General features: G+C 35.1%; 1 protein-coding gene across 1 annotated transcript; it reads left to right on the forward strand.

Moving 5' to 3' along the window:
* Positions 1-2,388: 2,388 nt before the first annotated feature.
* LOC107819623 (putative late blight resistance protein homolog R1A-3) lies at positions 2,389-14,255 on the forward strand. The gene is made up of 3 exons (XM_016645754.2): positions 2,389-2,992; positions 11,178-13,410; positions 13,946-14,255. The coding sequence occupies exons 1-2, from the start codon at positions 2,546-2,548 to the stop codon at positions 13,398-13,400; spliced, it is 2,670 nt and encodes an 889-aa protein (XP_016501240.1). The 5' UTR covers positions 2,389-2,545; the 3' UTR covers positions 13,401-13,410; positions 13,946-14,255.
* The last annotated feature ends 2,110 nt before the right edge of the window (positions 14,256-16,365 follow it).

The raw sequence follows: 16,365 nt of genomic DNA on the forward strand, positions 1-16,365 counted from the left end.
CTCTTTATGTAGATCGGGTTGAACGCCTCGACAATATATTTGAGGTGCATCTATGGTTTGCGCCGGTCGACCCTCGACCGTGTACACATTATTTTGGATCGGGCCATACGACATCGGCATAACTCGTACGTAATACAGTTAGGAGTCCGAATATTCATGAGATTGCCCTTTGATTGAGATCTGGTTGTTACATGATATGCCTTATTTGTTGGAGATAGCGCTTTATATTCCTTACCCGTTTGAGGTAGCCTTTGATTCTTCTATTTGTTGAGATAGTATATGAGATTTGAGAAATTTATGTTGTCATCAGGTTGGAGGATTATGTTAGTTACAGATCTTACCTCATTATTGTTGTTGTATTTCATATCTGTTTATAATCTATTATATTTATTTATTAGACCACTAGTAAGTATCGATATCGACCCCTCGTTACTACGTCTCCGGGGTTAGGCTAGATACTTACTAGATACGCGTTGATTTACATACTCATGCTACACTTCTGCACTAATTGTGCATGTATTTTTGTGGTCATTTGGGCACATAGGCACAGATGCCGGGTGGACTTTATGGTGAGCTATATTCTATGTTACAATCTGCAACACACACAGTCTCAATCATATTTATTTACTTTATCTTGTCTATCTTACATTCCAGACAGATGTTGTATTATTATTGTACTTCCTAGTAGATGCTCATGCACTTGTGACACCGAATTTTGGAATTTCTCGTAGATGTTTATGGACCATATTGTAACCTTCTTAGTTTATGTTTTACTAATATTATGTATATATTCACGGTTTATCTAAGCATTAATTTCTTATTTAATAAAAGCCTTGATTTTAATAATAACAGAATGAATAGATAAATGGTTAGTTCACCGTTTACTTGCCTAACTATGACGTTGGATGCCATCACGGCCATTTGTGGGAATTGGGTCGTGACATACCAATTGATGAATTATTATAAGCTGCGAAAGTAATCCAGTATCAAAATAACATATAATCTAGACAACTAATATATTTGGGGTTTCACGGGTTACCTCTTGAAGCGTGAACAAAGCTCCTCTATCACATGAGCTTTCAATTTCACAACAACTCAATGAAATCTCCACCATCAGTACGGTCACGATTCCCGAACGTTCCACGGTCTTAAATTGTATTACCCAAATAATATTCGAAAATAGTAATTTCGTGTGGGCGAAATTTCTAGAAAAACTTGGCTAAAATTTCCGGCCACCATCTATTACTCCCTCTAGTTGGAAAACCTTATGTATTTATAGCATAAGTTTTAAGGGTTAAAACCCTTTTTCAAAACCTGTTGGGTTTTCTTTTCCGCCAGGAAAAGAATTCCTTTATTTCCTATTATTTAGGCACAACATGGACCACAAAATTTAGTTAACAAGGTTTTTAATTATAGAATTAATTTTTAATTTTTGAAATTAATATCTACCATAATTAATTAAGAATTATTCCACTAAAAATTCATAGTTGCACTCTTTATTCAATTTCGAAATTCATCGATTAAATCTTATTTAACTTTCTATGTTACGATTCATATACTAATCAATTAAATTAAATTACTTACAATTTAATTTATTGATTATTTCCTTTAGACTTTCGCTTAACTTATTTCATGTGTCACATACAAACCGGTCGAGTTTACACATGAAAACTTATGAGCTTTCATAAAGGTGTATCATCAATCTCTAAACCGAGACATGGATTTTATCAACTAACTATTATTTCGCCAATGTACAATATTATTATCCAATTTACCAGGCATATTGACCCACGAAAGAATCTCGCCTTTTAATAAATTAAAACAATAATAATATACATAACTAATAATAATTATATCAAGATTAAGAGTATAAGTACATTTAATGGCTAGAGTATTTATTTTATTATGCCAGTATAAAATGTTTATCTCTACTTAGTCCGTTCAATACATACAAATTGTACTAGCACAAGAAATTGAAATTAAATTATTCTCATAATCAAGATAAATTATATTATATCTTGTGTTACAATCATTCGTGATGGTTTGTCTAATGTCATCTTTAGATTGTAAACACAAATTTTATACTTATAAAAACCATGATTTAATCTTCTATACATTAAATCATCTACTATATAAGCAAATGACACATACTAATATATAATCTATTTAAAACTTAATTAAAATGAATAAATAATTATTACATAATAAATATTATATCCAAATCAAACTTATGGTTAATAATACATATCCCCACACTATGGGCTGCATTCAATAGAGTATTTAATTGCTGGCACGCGCTGTCTTAAAAATTAGGAAATAGAAGGACTTGGGGTTAAATAACTCAGTTCGAGTCAACTTGAAAAATTGGATGTCCCCACTTATGTCCTCCATTCAATAGACATATACAGCTATAGATCAGCAACTATATTCCCTCTCCCTTTAAATTCCTAAAATACAGCTTTAGCAAAGCGAAGATCTAATCGCTAAGGGGCTGTAGAAACTATCCGCTCCATTTACCATTCTTGCTTATCCAAAATAAAGTAAGATGGCAGATGCAGTACTGAGTTTTTTGGTGGAGAACCTGTTGCAGATAATAAGCGAAAATGTGAAGCTGATTGCTGGTGCAAAGGGAGAGCTTGAACTTCTGGTCGAAGAGGTTAAGACCTTAAATGCCTTCCTAGACGAAGCTGCAAAAACTCAAAGCGATAACAAGCTTTGGAAACAGTTTATCAAGGATATTCGAATTACAGTATACAAAGCTGAGGATATCATTGATAAGTTCTTGGTTCAGGCGAAGCTGCACGCAGATAAAAATATAGTTAAGAGAGGTTTTGATTATAACTATGCCGGTGCAGTAAAAGAGCTCGGAGAGCAGGTCGGTATCGTCCTTCAAAAGGTCAAGAAACTACGCGAAGACAATAAACAGGCTTTTCAGCCGACGCCAGTGTCTGCTCGTCAGGGGGAAACAAGTACACAGGGCCAGGAGACACAGGTACGCCAGAAACCTAGCTATTTTGAAAACTTATCTTGTAAATATAAGCTTTTCTCTCTTTTCATGATAATATATTTCAAAAGCAAAGTATCATCTACTACATCCGTTTCAAATTACTGGCATAGCTTGACTCACACCGTGTTTAAGGAGGAAAAAAAAAGCCTTTTGAAACTCCGGTCTTCAAAACTTAAAAGGTTAAAAGTTTGGTCTTCAGGAGCTATAATATTTGTTTGTTTATAAAAACTTTTAAACAAGAATAAAATAAAAAATTTTAAGTTAAATTATTTTCAAAAAGTAAATGTAACATATAAATTGAAACGGAGATAGTAACATGTCTACTCCAAAAACAATAATGTAATAATAATAATAATAATAATAATAAGAGCATTTATTGTTTGAATGCGTACAGTAATTAAAGAATCTAAGGTTCAAATGAGAAAATGATTTGTAGCACAGTTGACCAATATTGGGAGACCGCGTATAAAAGAAGAAAGAATGTTATCAATTGAGGAATATAAACTATTGATGAGCTTTCAGTTTCTTATGCAATAATTTGATATCCACAGACATTTGCTGCTTTTTTCTTTCAAAAATATTTACTGTGTGATAATGTGAAGGAAAAGTTTTTCCTCGCAAAATGATATTTTCTGGAAAATCTTATGGATCCGTGCTTTTCGCTCGCGGAATGAAAATATTTTTTTGATAAAGTTTGATAACAGTTTGATAGTGCTTACATATAAGGTTTTTGGTGTTAAAGAATGATAATAGTGTCTGAGGCTTTGAGTGTTCTTTGATGCAAGTAATTTGGAGTAAGAGTTGGGATATTTGAACGGGCAAAAAAGAATATTTTGTACCAAGGGAGGAAAATCATTTTCTTCCGATAACAACATTGGGAAATGACTTCATTTCTGGAAATATTTCCTTGAAAATTATTTACACTCTCTTGGCCAATGTGTATAACTTATTCTTTGGTTCATTTGGGACTGCTATTTCTCAATTTTGATCTCCGTGGTAGTTTTACATGATTGTTGAACTATTTTACAGCTCTTCATTTAGTGTAATTCTGGGAATTGGTTCGTCGTAATCAAACAATTTGCTACACAAAGTCAACAGCAAAATGGATTATTTTTTTAGTCAAATTAACAGCGTGTTGTTTAGTATAGGTCTTATATCTAATTATATAAGGAAAAAGAATCCAAAAGGAACTTTCAATTGTCGAATTCAGAAGGTTGAACTTCTTGATTAAAAGCAGTTGTCCCTTTGTTTGTCAGAGACTTAAATTCTTAAATAATCATACAACTTATGATTCTTTAACAAAAAATTACTAGATTAGTTTTGTCACTTTAAAATCATACAAGTTACGATTTTTTTTAACAAAAGTCACGAAACTAATTTTTGACACTTTAAAATCATTGAACTTATAGTTGATTACTCAAAAATAGATTTGACGGAAAACTCATTATAGCTGACTAGAAACCTAAGTAAACATGCAAACTCAGTATTATGCCAAGGTAGCTTTTAATGGCAGGAAGTAGAGCTAAATATTCACCCACTTAAAATAAATAGAGACTATAAAATAAACATGACTAAAAGTGATTGGCAACATTTTATTATATAAATAATGTACGACAACAACAACCCAATAAAATCCTACAAGTGGGGTATGGGGATGGTAGAGTGTACGCAGACCTTATCTCTACCCCAATGAGTAGAAAGGTTGTTTTCAGTAGACCCTCGGCTCAAAAGAACGAAAAGAGAGACAATATATCAGTACTATCAATAGAAAACAATAAAAATAATGATAGCAACATAAGAACCAAAGAATAGATGAAAAGCACTAACAACAACCAAAAGATAAGGCCCGACACAATGAAAATGGGAGAATAGTGTGAACACAACATTAACCACTAGCAGTCTAAGATAAAACCCTTTCAGACTAGCCTCACACCTCTACAAAGTAGAAAAATATTCTACTATCTCCTAACTTACAACCTTAATGCTCGACTTCTACACCATCCTATCAAGGGTCATGTTCTCGAAAATCTGAAGTCACGCCATGTCCTGTCTGATCACCTCTCCCCAATACTTCTTAGGCTTCCATCTACCTCTTCTTGTACTCGCCAAAACCAACCGCTCGCACCTCCTTACCGGGATATCTGGGCTTCTCCTCCGTACGTGTCCGAACCATCTGAATCTTACTTCCTCCATCTTGGCATCCATAGAAGCCATGCCCACCTTCTCCCAAATATCGCCATTACTAATCTTATACATCCTAGTTTGTCCGCATATCCACCTCAACATTCTCATTTTTACTACTTTCGTCTTTTGGATATGTGAGTGCTTAACTGGCCAACACTCAACCCCATACAACATGGTCGATCTAATCACCGCTCTATAAAACTTACCTTTGAGTAACAGAGGTACTTTCTTGTCACACAGTACTACAAATGCTAATCTCACCACACCCTAATACGGTATGTGACATCCTCGTCTATCTACACATCCCCTAGATAATCGACTCAAGGTACTTGAAACTACCTCTCTTGGGGATGACCTGTGATTCAAACCTCACTTCCCTACCTGCATCCCTCGGCTCCACGCCGAACTTGCACTCCAGGTATTCCATCTTAGTCCTGCTCAACTTGAAACCCTTAGACTTAAGGGTATGTCTCCAAACCTCCAATCTCTCATTAACATCGCCTCGCGTCTCATCGATCAAAGCTATGTCATCAGCGAATAACATACACCATGGCACCTCCTCTTGAATTTGGCATGTCCGTGCGTCCATAACAAAGGCAAATAAGAACGGGCTGAGCGCAGATCCTTGGTGTAACCCCATAACAACCGAAGAATGCTCCGAGTCGCCTCCTACTATAGGCAACCGGCACACCTTTAGCCTCCAGGCATCTCCAAAGAACCACTCCAAGCTGCTCGCTCATACACCTCACGCTCGTCGCCAACTGTCGCTGCTAACAACTTGAAAAATCACAACACACCAACCGCGAAACCAATAGGGGTAGCTGTCAACCCGTCACCGCTACACTGGTGTTTAATTCTACAGCAGCCTGGGATGCCCAACTAAACAACGGGCAGATCGCCGGCAATTGCAGCGAGGAGGGTCGAAGAAATGAAGAATCAAATACAAATAAGGGTAAAAGGGGTGGGGGAGGGGGAGCGACTCAGACAGAAGAAGACAAGAAGAAAAAAAAAGAAAGATAGGGGCACTAGGGGTCGCCGGCCGGGGCTGTTGTCGGCAGAGGCTGCCTGTTAGGGTTTCCAGCAGCAGGGAAAACAAAGAGGGGGAGGGGAAGAGAGCAGAAAGAGAAGAGAGAAGGAGGAGGAGAGATGAGAGGGGTCGCCGGCTGGGGAACGTCGACGGGGACTGGGGCAGGGGAAAAGCAAAGAAAAACAGAGGGGGAGAAAGAAGAAACAGGGAGAAAGAGGGGGAGAAAGCAAAGCTCAGTTCGAATAGTACTGCCATTGATTGTAATCAATGGAATAGACAACCAGAAAAATCGATTAAGCTGGTGACTTAAAATCAACCAAGCATAGTTCTTTAACTTCCGAGATGTTAGGGAAAATAAATTGTTGTATGTAGACCTCCTTCTTCGGGGAGCATTTTTGCACTGATATCACGAAGGACATCTATTATTTGGCAAAGAAAAAGAAAACAGATTTTTTAGGACAAGTGGTTTGTTATGATAATTTTCAGCAAATTGCTTCTCTCATATGGATATATTTGTGTGAAAACGGCCACCTAAGTTTTTACAAAAACAACTTTGCAAGTTTTGTTTTTTGGTTTTCGAGAAAGAGCTTCCGATTGAGATGGTTTTGCAAAAACCAAATATATTTTTTAAATATTTTATAATCTAAAGATACTAAGTTAAGTGCAGAAATTGTTGGCTTTGTTTGTTGACGTGAAAAGTCACCTTGGCATTTTAGCTGATATGGGTGTTGCCTACTTGTCACTTGGTGATGAGATTAGTGGAGTAGTATAGAGATAGGAAAAATGACTTGTATATAGTGTTTATTGACCTTTGAAAAAGCGTATGATAAAGTCCCGACAAAGTTTGGAAGAGGTGTTTGGAGGTCAGTGGCATTCCAATAGCATACATTAGGGTGATTAAAGATATGTATGATGGTGCTATGACTCAGGTGAGGACTGTAGGAAGTAACACAAAATATTTTTCGGTTATGTTGAGGTTGCAGCAGGGGTCGGCTCTCAATCCTTTTTATTTGCCTTGGCGATGAACGTGCTAACGTGGCACATCCAAGGGAATGTGCCATGGTGCATGTTATTTTGCATTGACATAGTGTTGATCGACGAGACACGAGGCGGAGTTAACGCAAGATTGAAGATTTGGAAACAGACCTAAGAGTCTAAAGGTTTCAAGTTGCGCATGATCAAAAGAGAATATTTGAAATGCAAATTCAGTGACGAGACTCATAAAGCGAACGTGGATGTGAAGTTTGATACTCAAGTTATCTCCAAGAGAGGCAGTTTCAAGTATCTCGGGTCTATAATCAGGGTAACAGGGAGATTGACGAGCATGCCGCATATCGTATTAGAGCGGAATGGATGAAAATGGATGCACACATCCGGTGTTCTATGTAATAAGAATGTGTCGCTAATACTTAAGGGTAAATTTTATAGAATAGTGATTAGACCAACCATGTTATATGCGGCTGAGTTTTGGCCAGTCAAGAACTCCCATGTGCAAAAAATGAAAGCACTAGAAGAAATAAGAATGTTGAGATGGATGAGTGGGTATACCAGGAGAAATAAAATTATAAATAAAGTTATTTGGGACAAAGTGATAGTGCCCTCCGTGGAGGATAAAATACGGGAATCGAGGATAAGATGGTTTGGGCACGTTAAGAGGCGAAGCATTGATGCTCCTGTTAGGAGGTGTGAGAGTTTGGCCATGGCGGATTTGAGAAGAGGTCGAGGTAGGTCAAAGAAGTACCGGGGAGAGCTGATTAGGTAGAACATTGCACTGTTTCAGCTTACTGAGGACATGACCCTTGATACGAAGGGGTGCAGGTCGAGGATAAGGGTAAAAGATTATAAGTAGGTAATTGTAAGTTTCTCCTTTTCATACCAGTAGATTTAGTATCACTCATGTACCTTTCTTTCTTCTTCTTCTTGATAGGAAAGTGTGCAAGTTGAGGATAAGGGTAGAAGATTATAAGTAGGTAATTGTAAGTTTCTCCTTTTCATACCAATAGGTTTAGTATCATTAGGTAAGGGTAAGGTATGCGTACATATTACCTTCCTTAGATCTCACTTATGATAATATACTGGGTTTGTTGTTGTTGGGTGTTGCCTACTTGGCTTTCCGACCAAATTTAATGACTTCTTGATTTTAAAGTGACAAACTAATTTTGTTCAATTGAAGTGGCAAAATTAGTTTCACTACAAGAAAATCACTTATTACATGGGAATTTTGCTAGGGATTATACAAGAAAATTCGCATTCTTGCGGAATTTTCTTCCGAAAATATTTTGATGGAAAAACCTTCGTAGGTAATTATTACCTGCGAATTTTAAAAATCCCCAAGTAAATCTCTTGGGGATTTTGAGTCCGCATGTAAATTACCTGGGATTTTAAATTCACATGTAGATTACTTGTGAAATTTTCCATAGGAAATTTCAAATATTCGCATGAAATATTTGGTAAAAATTTAATGAAACGTTGGAGTTTTCTTGCGGAGTTTGATAGCAAAATAGTAATCTAAAAATGAAAATTACTATCGTACTATTTTTATATACTTTTATTAAATCAACTCTTCACTATTGCACCAACTATATTATTTTTACTCTTTACTAATATTATTATGCGTGTAAACCCACCCCACTGCACCAACTATATTATTTATACTCAGAACTAATGTTTAGTAGGTATATGTAACCTGCCCCCCGTATTATTCGCATCTTTCTAATTTCTCAATTGTTAGATATTTTTACATTGGACCACAACACAAGAACTCACAGCTAGCAAAGTCCATTACTGGTATTGCCTTCCAATATACTCATTATAAAGTACAAAAATTTACAAGTTCTGGCGGATGTGGGACTGGAATGTCCCAACTGTTACTTCCCTGTATAGTACTATTTACTTTATTTAATAGCGCTTACTACTTATTTATTTATTTATTTATTTTTATTTTGTAAAAGGATGCATTAATTAAAGATCTTCATAAATCAAATAAAACACTCTTTTCCACATAATAGCAAATTACATTTGTATTGCTTTTAATTTTAAGATATTCTTAGTTATTTTCAAATTTTCATTTATATTTATCTAATAGCATATTAATTTCTTTTTCTATAGAAAAAATACTTTAATTAACAAGAATTAAATATATTGTACATGATAATTAGAATGAATTATTTCGCTAATCGTAATAAAGTATACATGATTAAGTTATTTTAATAATGGTTGGATTTAATTGAGAAATGATGTTAGAAAGTAGAATTATAAGATCATGACAATCTCAAACTATATCATTTTAGACATACTATAATTGAATTTTATCTATTTAAATACATGAGAAAAAATGACATACATAAGATAGAAAGTTAATAAAAAAGTTACATTTTTATAAATATAACATATTTTTTCTCTGCTTAGAAATTAAACTTAAATACTTTTCAATCATTTAGTTACATTTAGTATATTTTCTGATGATATTATCTTAAATATGTTAAATGTAATCGTATCTAAGCTTTATCAATTATGTCCTTTATATTAACCATATTAAATTTTAAATTCTTAGAATAATTAGCTCTGTGATAATTAATTTTTTATTATAACAGACTATGTTATGCTTAATAGCTTATATGCCCAAGTCAAACATATATACATCATTAAGTTTACATAGGATTAGCATTTTTACATTTACCTACACATAAATTGACAAAATATAATAGATAAAATCAATTCCTATGGATATTTTTTACATATCAAATTTTCGTAACATTCAAAAAAATATAATTCATAAATTAAAAAATAACATCTTAAAATTTCAAATAATATTTTAAAAAGTATTGAAAGAATTTCAAAGTTAAATATGTAGTTATAAAATTCACAGGTAAATTCTCAAGTATTATATATCCAATTAAAATAACAACAATAAAATTTCTACCTAGATCCTAAGAACAACTCCCCAATAAAAATCGTATCATGAAATATTCAAGTACATTCTCAAGAAACAATCTTCGTCTAAAGCTACACAAATGATCTCTAGTTATTTTTAAGTAATAAACTTTCTAGGTAAATCCCGAGTTATATCAATAAATTTCTAGAATAAATTACAATAATAAAATCTCCATGTAATTCTCCCAAATAAGTAAATCCCAAGAAAAAAAACTAAATTCACATCAACCAAATCTCTAGATAATTCCGCAAGTAAAAACATTTCCAGGTAAATCCCCAAGTAATTATTCCTAACTAAAACCGCAGTAATAACATCCCCATGTAATTTCCCAGCTAAGAGAATCCCCAGGTAAATCCCTAAGAAAAACTCCGCAGCTAAATCCGCAGCAATAATATCCCCAGATAATTTCCCAAATAACCAAATGCCCAGGCAAATCCCCAAGAACATATCCCTAGCTAAATTCGCATGTAGAGTTACCTAGGGATTTTCCTTCATATTAACATATGATTTTCCCCCATTTTCTTTGTTTGTTTACCTATGAATTTTCTTACGGAAATGTACTTGCAGATCTATTTCTCCAGGTAATATTTTGGCGCATAATGGCGCCAAAGTTACCTACAGATTTTCCTAGGAAAATATTTTTCGCAAGTAAAATATTTTAGATTTAGGAATTTTAACATTTTCCATAAAATATTTTATTTCACAGTAGCATTAAAAAAAAAAGAAGTTTCTGCTAAAAGAAAAGGATACTTATAGTTTTTTTGAAAATTGGTGATTATTTCGTCATAGAGAAAAAAGGAATTATTTTTAAATATTACCCTAAAGCGCCATTTCTTCAGAGAGCAATTCCTTTTTTAAAAAAAAATCTGCAAATTCTTGAAAAAACTAAACAAGCACGTTTTAAAAATCTTTCCGCGCGCTTTGGAAAAAAATTCAGCAACAAGCGTGATTATTTTTTTACTTAGAGAATATGAGAATTCTGTAGTTCTGCTTTTTGATATCCAATCCGTTTGATCATCCTAAAGGTTCCACACTTGGAGGATGCTGAAGTGGTCGGTTTCGACAAGGAAGCAGAAACAGTGATCAAGCGACTCGTGGAAGGATCAGATGAGTTAGAAGTCATCCCTGTTGTGGGTATGGCTGGACTTGGAAAAAGCACTCTCGCAATAAAAATCTATAATGATTCTAAGATTTCTTATGACTTCTTCAGTAACATTTGGGTTTATGTTGGCCAGAATTACAAACTAAAGGAGGTACTTCTTAGTATTTTGAAATCGTATACGAAACAGATGAACATATATCAAGATAAGAATGAGAATGAATTATCCAAGATAATATGTGATTTTGTGTCCAAAGGAGGTAAATGTCTCATTGTCTTGGACGATGTATGGAACCCAGAAGTTGTAGATTCTGTCATGAAAGCTTTCCCAAAAAACAAGAAAGGCCACCGAATCATGATGACCACTCGTGAAGGACGTGTGGCGAAATATGCCAATGACAATCCTCACAATCTGAAATTTCTAGAACATCATGAAAGTTTTGAGTTGTTAGAAAAGAGAGTTTTTGGCAATAGAAGTTGTCCTCCAGACTTAGTAACACATGGAAAAAGCATTGCAGAAAAATGTAGTGGAGTACCACTCGCAGTAGTGGTGATTGCAGGAGCTTTAAGAGGTCGTACGAGTGAAGGTGAATGGCAAATAGTTGAGCAAAATGTAGGCAAGTACCTTATAGATCAAAACGACCCTACAAGCAACTGTTTGAAATTTGTGGAAATGAGTTACAATCGTTTGCCTGAAGATATGAAGGCATGCTTCTTGTATTGTAGCGCTTTTCCACAAGGCTTTGAAATTCCGGCTTGGAAGTTGATTCGCTTGTGGATCTCCGAAGGATTGATTATCTCCAACTTGCCTGGCAGTACCCTCGAGAATATAGCAGAGTATATTCTGAATGACCTTGTCAATAGGAATTTGCTGATAATATTGGAAAAGAAAGCTGATGGTAAAATAAAAACATGTCGTCTTCACGACATGTTGCACATGTTCTGCAAGGTTAAAGCTACTGATGAGGGTCTTTTCCAACAAGTAGGCGAAAAACCTGATCAGGTTGGTCTTGGTATACCAGAGCAAGATACTTGTCGCCGGTTGTGTATTCAACTCTCAATTCTGGATGATTTTATCTCCACGAGACCAATGACAGAGCATGTTAGATCTTTCTTATGTTTTTCCTCAAAACAAAAAGGAACAATTGAGCTGTCCACTGGAAACATCCGAAACTTCCACAAAGCATTTCCTCTTATTAGGGTCTTGGACGTTGAACGCATCAAATTTGGTTTCTCAAAGGATTTTAATGCACTATTTCATCTGAGGTATATTGCTATCTCAGGTGACTTCAAGTCCATTCCTCCGTCCTTTGGTAAGTTTTGGAATTTACAGACAGTTATACTTAATACAAGTACATCAGAGGGCATTCTTGACATAAAAGCAGATATATGGAACATGCTACGGTTGAGGCATCTGCACACCAACGTCCCTGCAAAATTGCCGTCCCCTTCTAGTACTCCAACAAGTAAACATTCTTGCCTACAAACTCTTTCTAAAGTTGCACCAGAAAGTTGCAGAAAAGATGTGCTTGCAAGGGCTTGTAATCTCAGAAAATTATGTATTCAAGGGCAAATGGTAAGCTTTTTTGAAACTAGCAAGGGCGGGTTCAGCAATTTTGGAGAGCTAAAGTGCCTGGAACATTTGAAGCTGTTGAATGATGTTTTAACCAAAGATCTACACCTTCCTCCAACATTTTTTGGATTTCTTCGCAATCTGAAGAAATTAACCTTGTCAAAAACACAGTTTGAATGGAGTGAGGCGAACAGATTGGCACAATTGGAATGCCTTGAGGTCCTAAAATTGAAAGAAAATGCATTTATAGGGACGTCCTGGGAGTCTGAGATAGGAGGTTTTAGCCTACTCAAGGTATTGTGGATTGATAGGGCAGACCTCAAATCTTGGAAGGTTTCAAATGCTCAATTTCAAAATCTTAAGAATCTTGTTCTTAAATCCTGCGTTGAGCTTGAAGCTGTACCAATTGAGTTGGCTGATATACGTAGCCTTCAAGAGATGAGGCTGGAGAGCACAATCAAGGCAATCAAATCTGCAAAAGAAATCGAACTCAAGAAACAACAAGCTCCACAAAGCAGCAAATTCAAGCTCACTATATTTCCTCCTGAAAGTACTGATTCCAAGGCCACACAGTAAAGTTGACAAGGTTAGTCAAATTCATTTTTTCATGAGATGATTTTAAACTTCTATTATGTATTTAACTATTTGTTTGTCTTTACACTATTATATTCATGTTCAACAGTTATATATCTATTATCTGTATAGAGATTGCTATGAGACTACATCTGCATCTATACGATATGATTTCATTTTTGTGATATGAGCGTGGATGTGTCTTTTATGATTATTCTGATCTATCAATCTATAAAATTCAGTTATTCTGGTAACACTACGTGGTGTTGTTAGTCATGTTATAGCATTTGACAGCATGTTGTATCGGCTTCATCACCATTATAATGTGCTCTTTTAGTATCAGTTACTAAATTAAATGGCTCGACCTTGATTTAGTCCATATTATTTTATTGTAACTTGTATCGACTTTTTTGTTACTATACCTTATGGAGTGTTGTGAATAAATTAGTGGTTTCTTCTCCAAACCACGTAGAGATCTGTGAGAAACATCTCCTCTGCTTTATTTTCTTGCTTGTTATTTCCAATACTAATTTTCTTCCTTTCTCCAGGAGAGAATCAAAGCATGACGTTGAAGGGACCCGTTGTCGGCTTGAAACAACCTTCCTGGGTCTGTTGCATTTCGAATTCTCCATCATGTGGAACTGTTTGCGTGTTTTGTTCTGTTATGGTTGCACTCCATTTTCTTTGTTTCATTCTTGTATTTTCGTGTTTTCTCTTCTGCTATGGTTGTATTTGCTTTGTTTCATTCAGGTATTTGTTTTCTTTCATTCTTGTACGAGTGTTGCTTTCATCTATCATTGTGTTTTTTGTCGAAAGACGTTATTCCAACCAAATAAAATGGTGTGAGTTTTATTTTTACTCGTAATCTTTCACATGAATTCTAGTTATTTAATTGGAATGTTTCAAATTCAAATTATGACATCTAGTTTTCTCTGCGATGAGTTTTTCTATACAATGACAACATAATAGATTGTTTATATCATGTCACCGGAAAGATACCTATAGGTAATTGTTCATAAGAAGTGGGATTAATTGATAAACTAAAAAGTTAAGACAAGCTGCTACATCAAATTAAAATTGATATTGTAAAAATTCTTTACAATATCATATACAAGTATCGCTCTCCAAAAAGAGAGCTTAACCGACAGTCGGTTCCATGCACTCACATTCATAATGAAACACGAGAGCACGGGTGGATTGTGTCCAATTTTAAAACATAGTTGACTAGAGATAGAAATAGTCGACTAATCATTTCCACCAGGTTCGATTGAGCAAAAGTAAATTATGTAGAAACAAAAACAGTAAAGACACAAGAGTTTTATATTGGTTCAGTACCGGTGTGGTACCTACATTCAGTTCCCTTAGATGACAAGGGTTCTCTTAGATCTTCAATATTGAATCATTACAACAGTTATGGTTTTAGTTCGTTCACCACTAACGATATTCAGCAACAGTGTTTGTCTTTGCTCGACACAACTTTTGTTTTGTTTTCTAACTCTTCCTATCTTTTGTGACACTAGTAAACTCAAGAATACAATGTTTGCACTAAGAATTAGAAAGATACAGAAACATGTATTAAGTTGCGGCATTCTTTCTTCTATCTTCCAGCCTTCTTATAGGAATGACTTGCGGTCTTTAATTATTCTTTTAAACTAGCCGTTGCAGATTGACCATTGATTGAGGCAAGAATATTCTAAGAGATTTGATCCAAGGGTTGCCTCTGAATTCAGCTTACAAGGAAGGCTGAATCCAATTATCTTTTTTCCTTCTTGCATTCCTGATATATAGGAATGATTTGCGACACGACTTGATTAATCCATCACCAGAATCTTCTAGTCTCTTTCTCCAAAGACTCTCCTTAATTTACTAACTGATTTCCCCACAGCAGTTGCATTTGATCTTATTTCCTTTTTATAGCATTGCTTCCCTGATTTCCTGCAATTGATTAGGGTATATTAGATTTGCACTATTGTCATCATTAAAACTTAGGTGTAACAATCTCCCTTTTTTTTTATGATGACAATCAGAACGAGTAAACAAAGCAGATGGCACTTACCTTTTAGTGAAGGCTCCCCTTGAGTGTGTGCATGCCTGAATTTTGATGCTGATGTTGCTCCCACTGAATTGTTACTCTGCATTACTCTAATGTTTCTCCACCTTTGACATCAATCAGAAAGAAAGAAGAAAGTGCAGGGAGACATGCAAGTAATATGACAAGTAACATGCAAGTAGCAAATAATAAGCATGTCAGATAAAGTAGAAGATATTATGCCTTTAGCTGAGGCATATGATAATGGTTCTTACATACCAAAACCAAAACAAACATTACCAAAAATTGTTTTAGACACATACACACATAGTGGGCCTAAGTTCCTCTCGAGAAAGTATTTCAGGATATTAATTACTTTGGTGCAGAAAGAGTTGTAGAAGGTTTCAACTTCTTTGGTGACCTTCTCCATCTTCTCTGTCATAGAGTTGAATGTCTTGATTCCTTGTCTTTTTGTAGCTCCCACGTCCATCCTGAGTTTAGCCACATCTGTACCTGTTTCTTTAATGACATCACTGATCTTATTTATTTGCTCTTTCATGGCAATGAACATGGTCTTTACTCCATCTAATCCTTGCTGAATTTGCTGTAAGTTGTTGGTGGCAGACGACTGAGTCTCTGGTGGTTCAGTAGTTGGCTCAACCTGTACTGGAGTACTTCAAATTATGGCACGTCTAACCCATCCTTCTTCACTTAGATTGTATCCCATCATAGCAAAAGTTGTCTTATCATAGGTACTTGAGATGAATTTGGGAGAAAAATGTGCAAAATTAACCTTCATTACTTCTAGAACGTGGGAGATAAGCAGACCATAGGGTAAACAGGCAACAGAGGATAATACATCTCTAATATTTTCAAGCATATACTGACGAATCCATACAAACCAGTCAAGTCATTTGTTATTCAAAAAACAGTACATAA

Source organism: Nicotiana tabacum, chromosome 12 (assembly GCF_000715075.1).
Source record: "Nicotiana tabacum cultivar K326 chromosome 12, ASM71507v2, whole genome shotgun sequence".
Classification (NCBI taxonomy): Eukaryota; Viridiplantae; Streptophyta; class Magnoliopsida; order Solanales; family Solanaceae; genus Nicotiana; species Nicotiana tabacum.

Excerpts from the sequence above, each read along its gene's own strand:
- LOC107819623 (XM_016645754.2), top strand. The coding sequence starts at position 2,546 with ATGGCAGATGCAGTACTGAGTTTTTTGGTGGAGAACCTGTTGCAGATA. Across the intron at positions 2,993-11,177 it reads CACAGGGCCAGGAGACACAG|GTTCCACACTTGGAGGATGC; the intron begins GTACGCCAGAAA and ends ATCATCCTAAAG.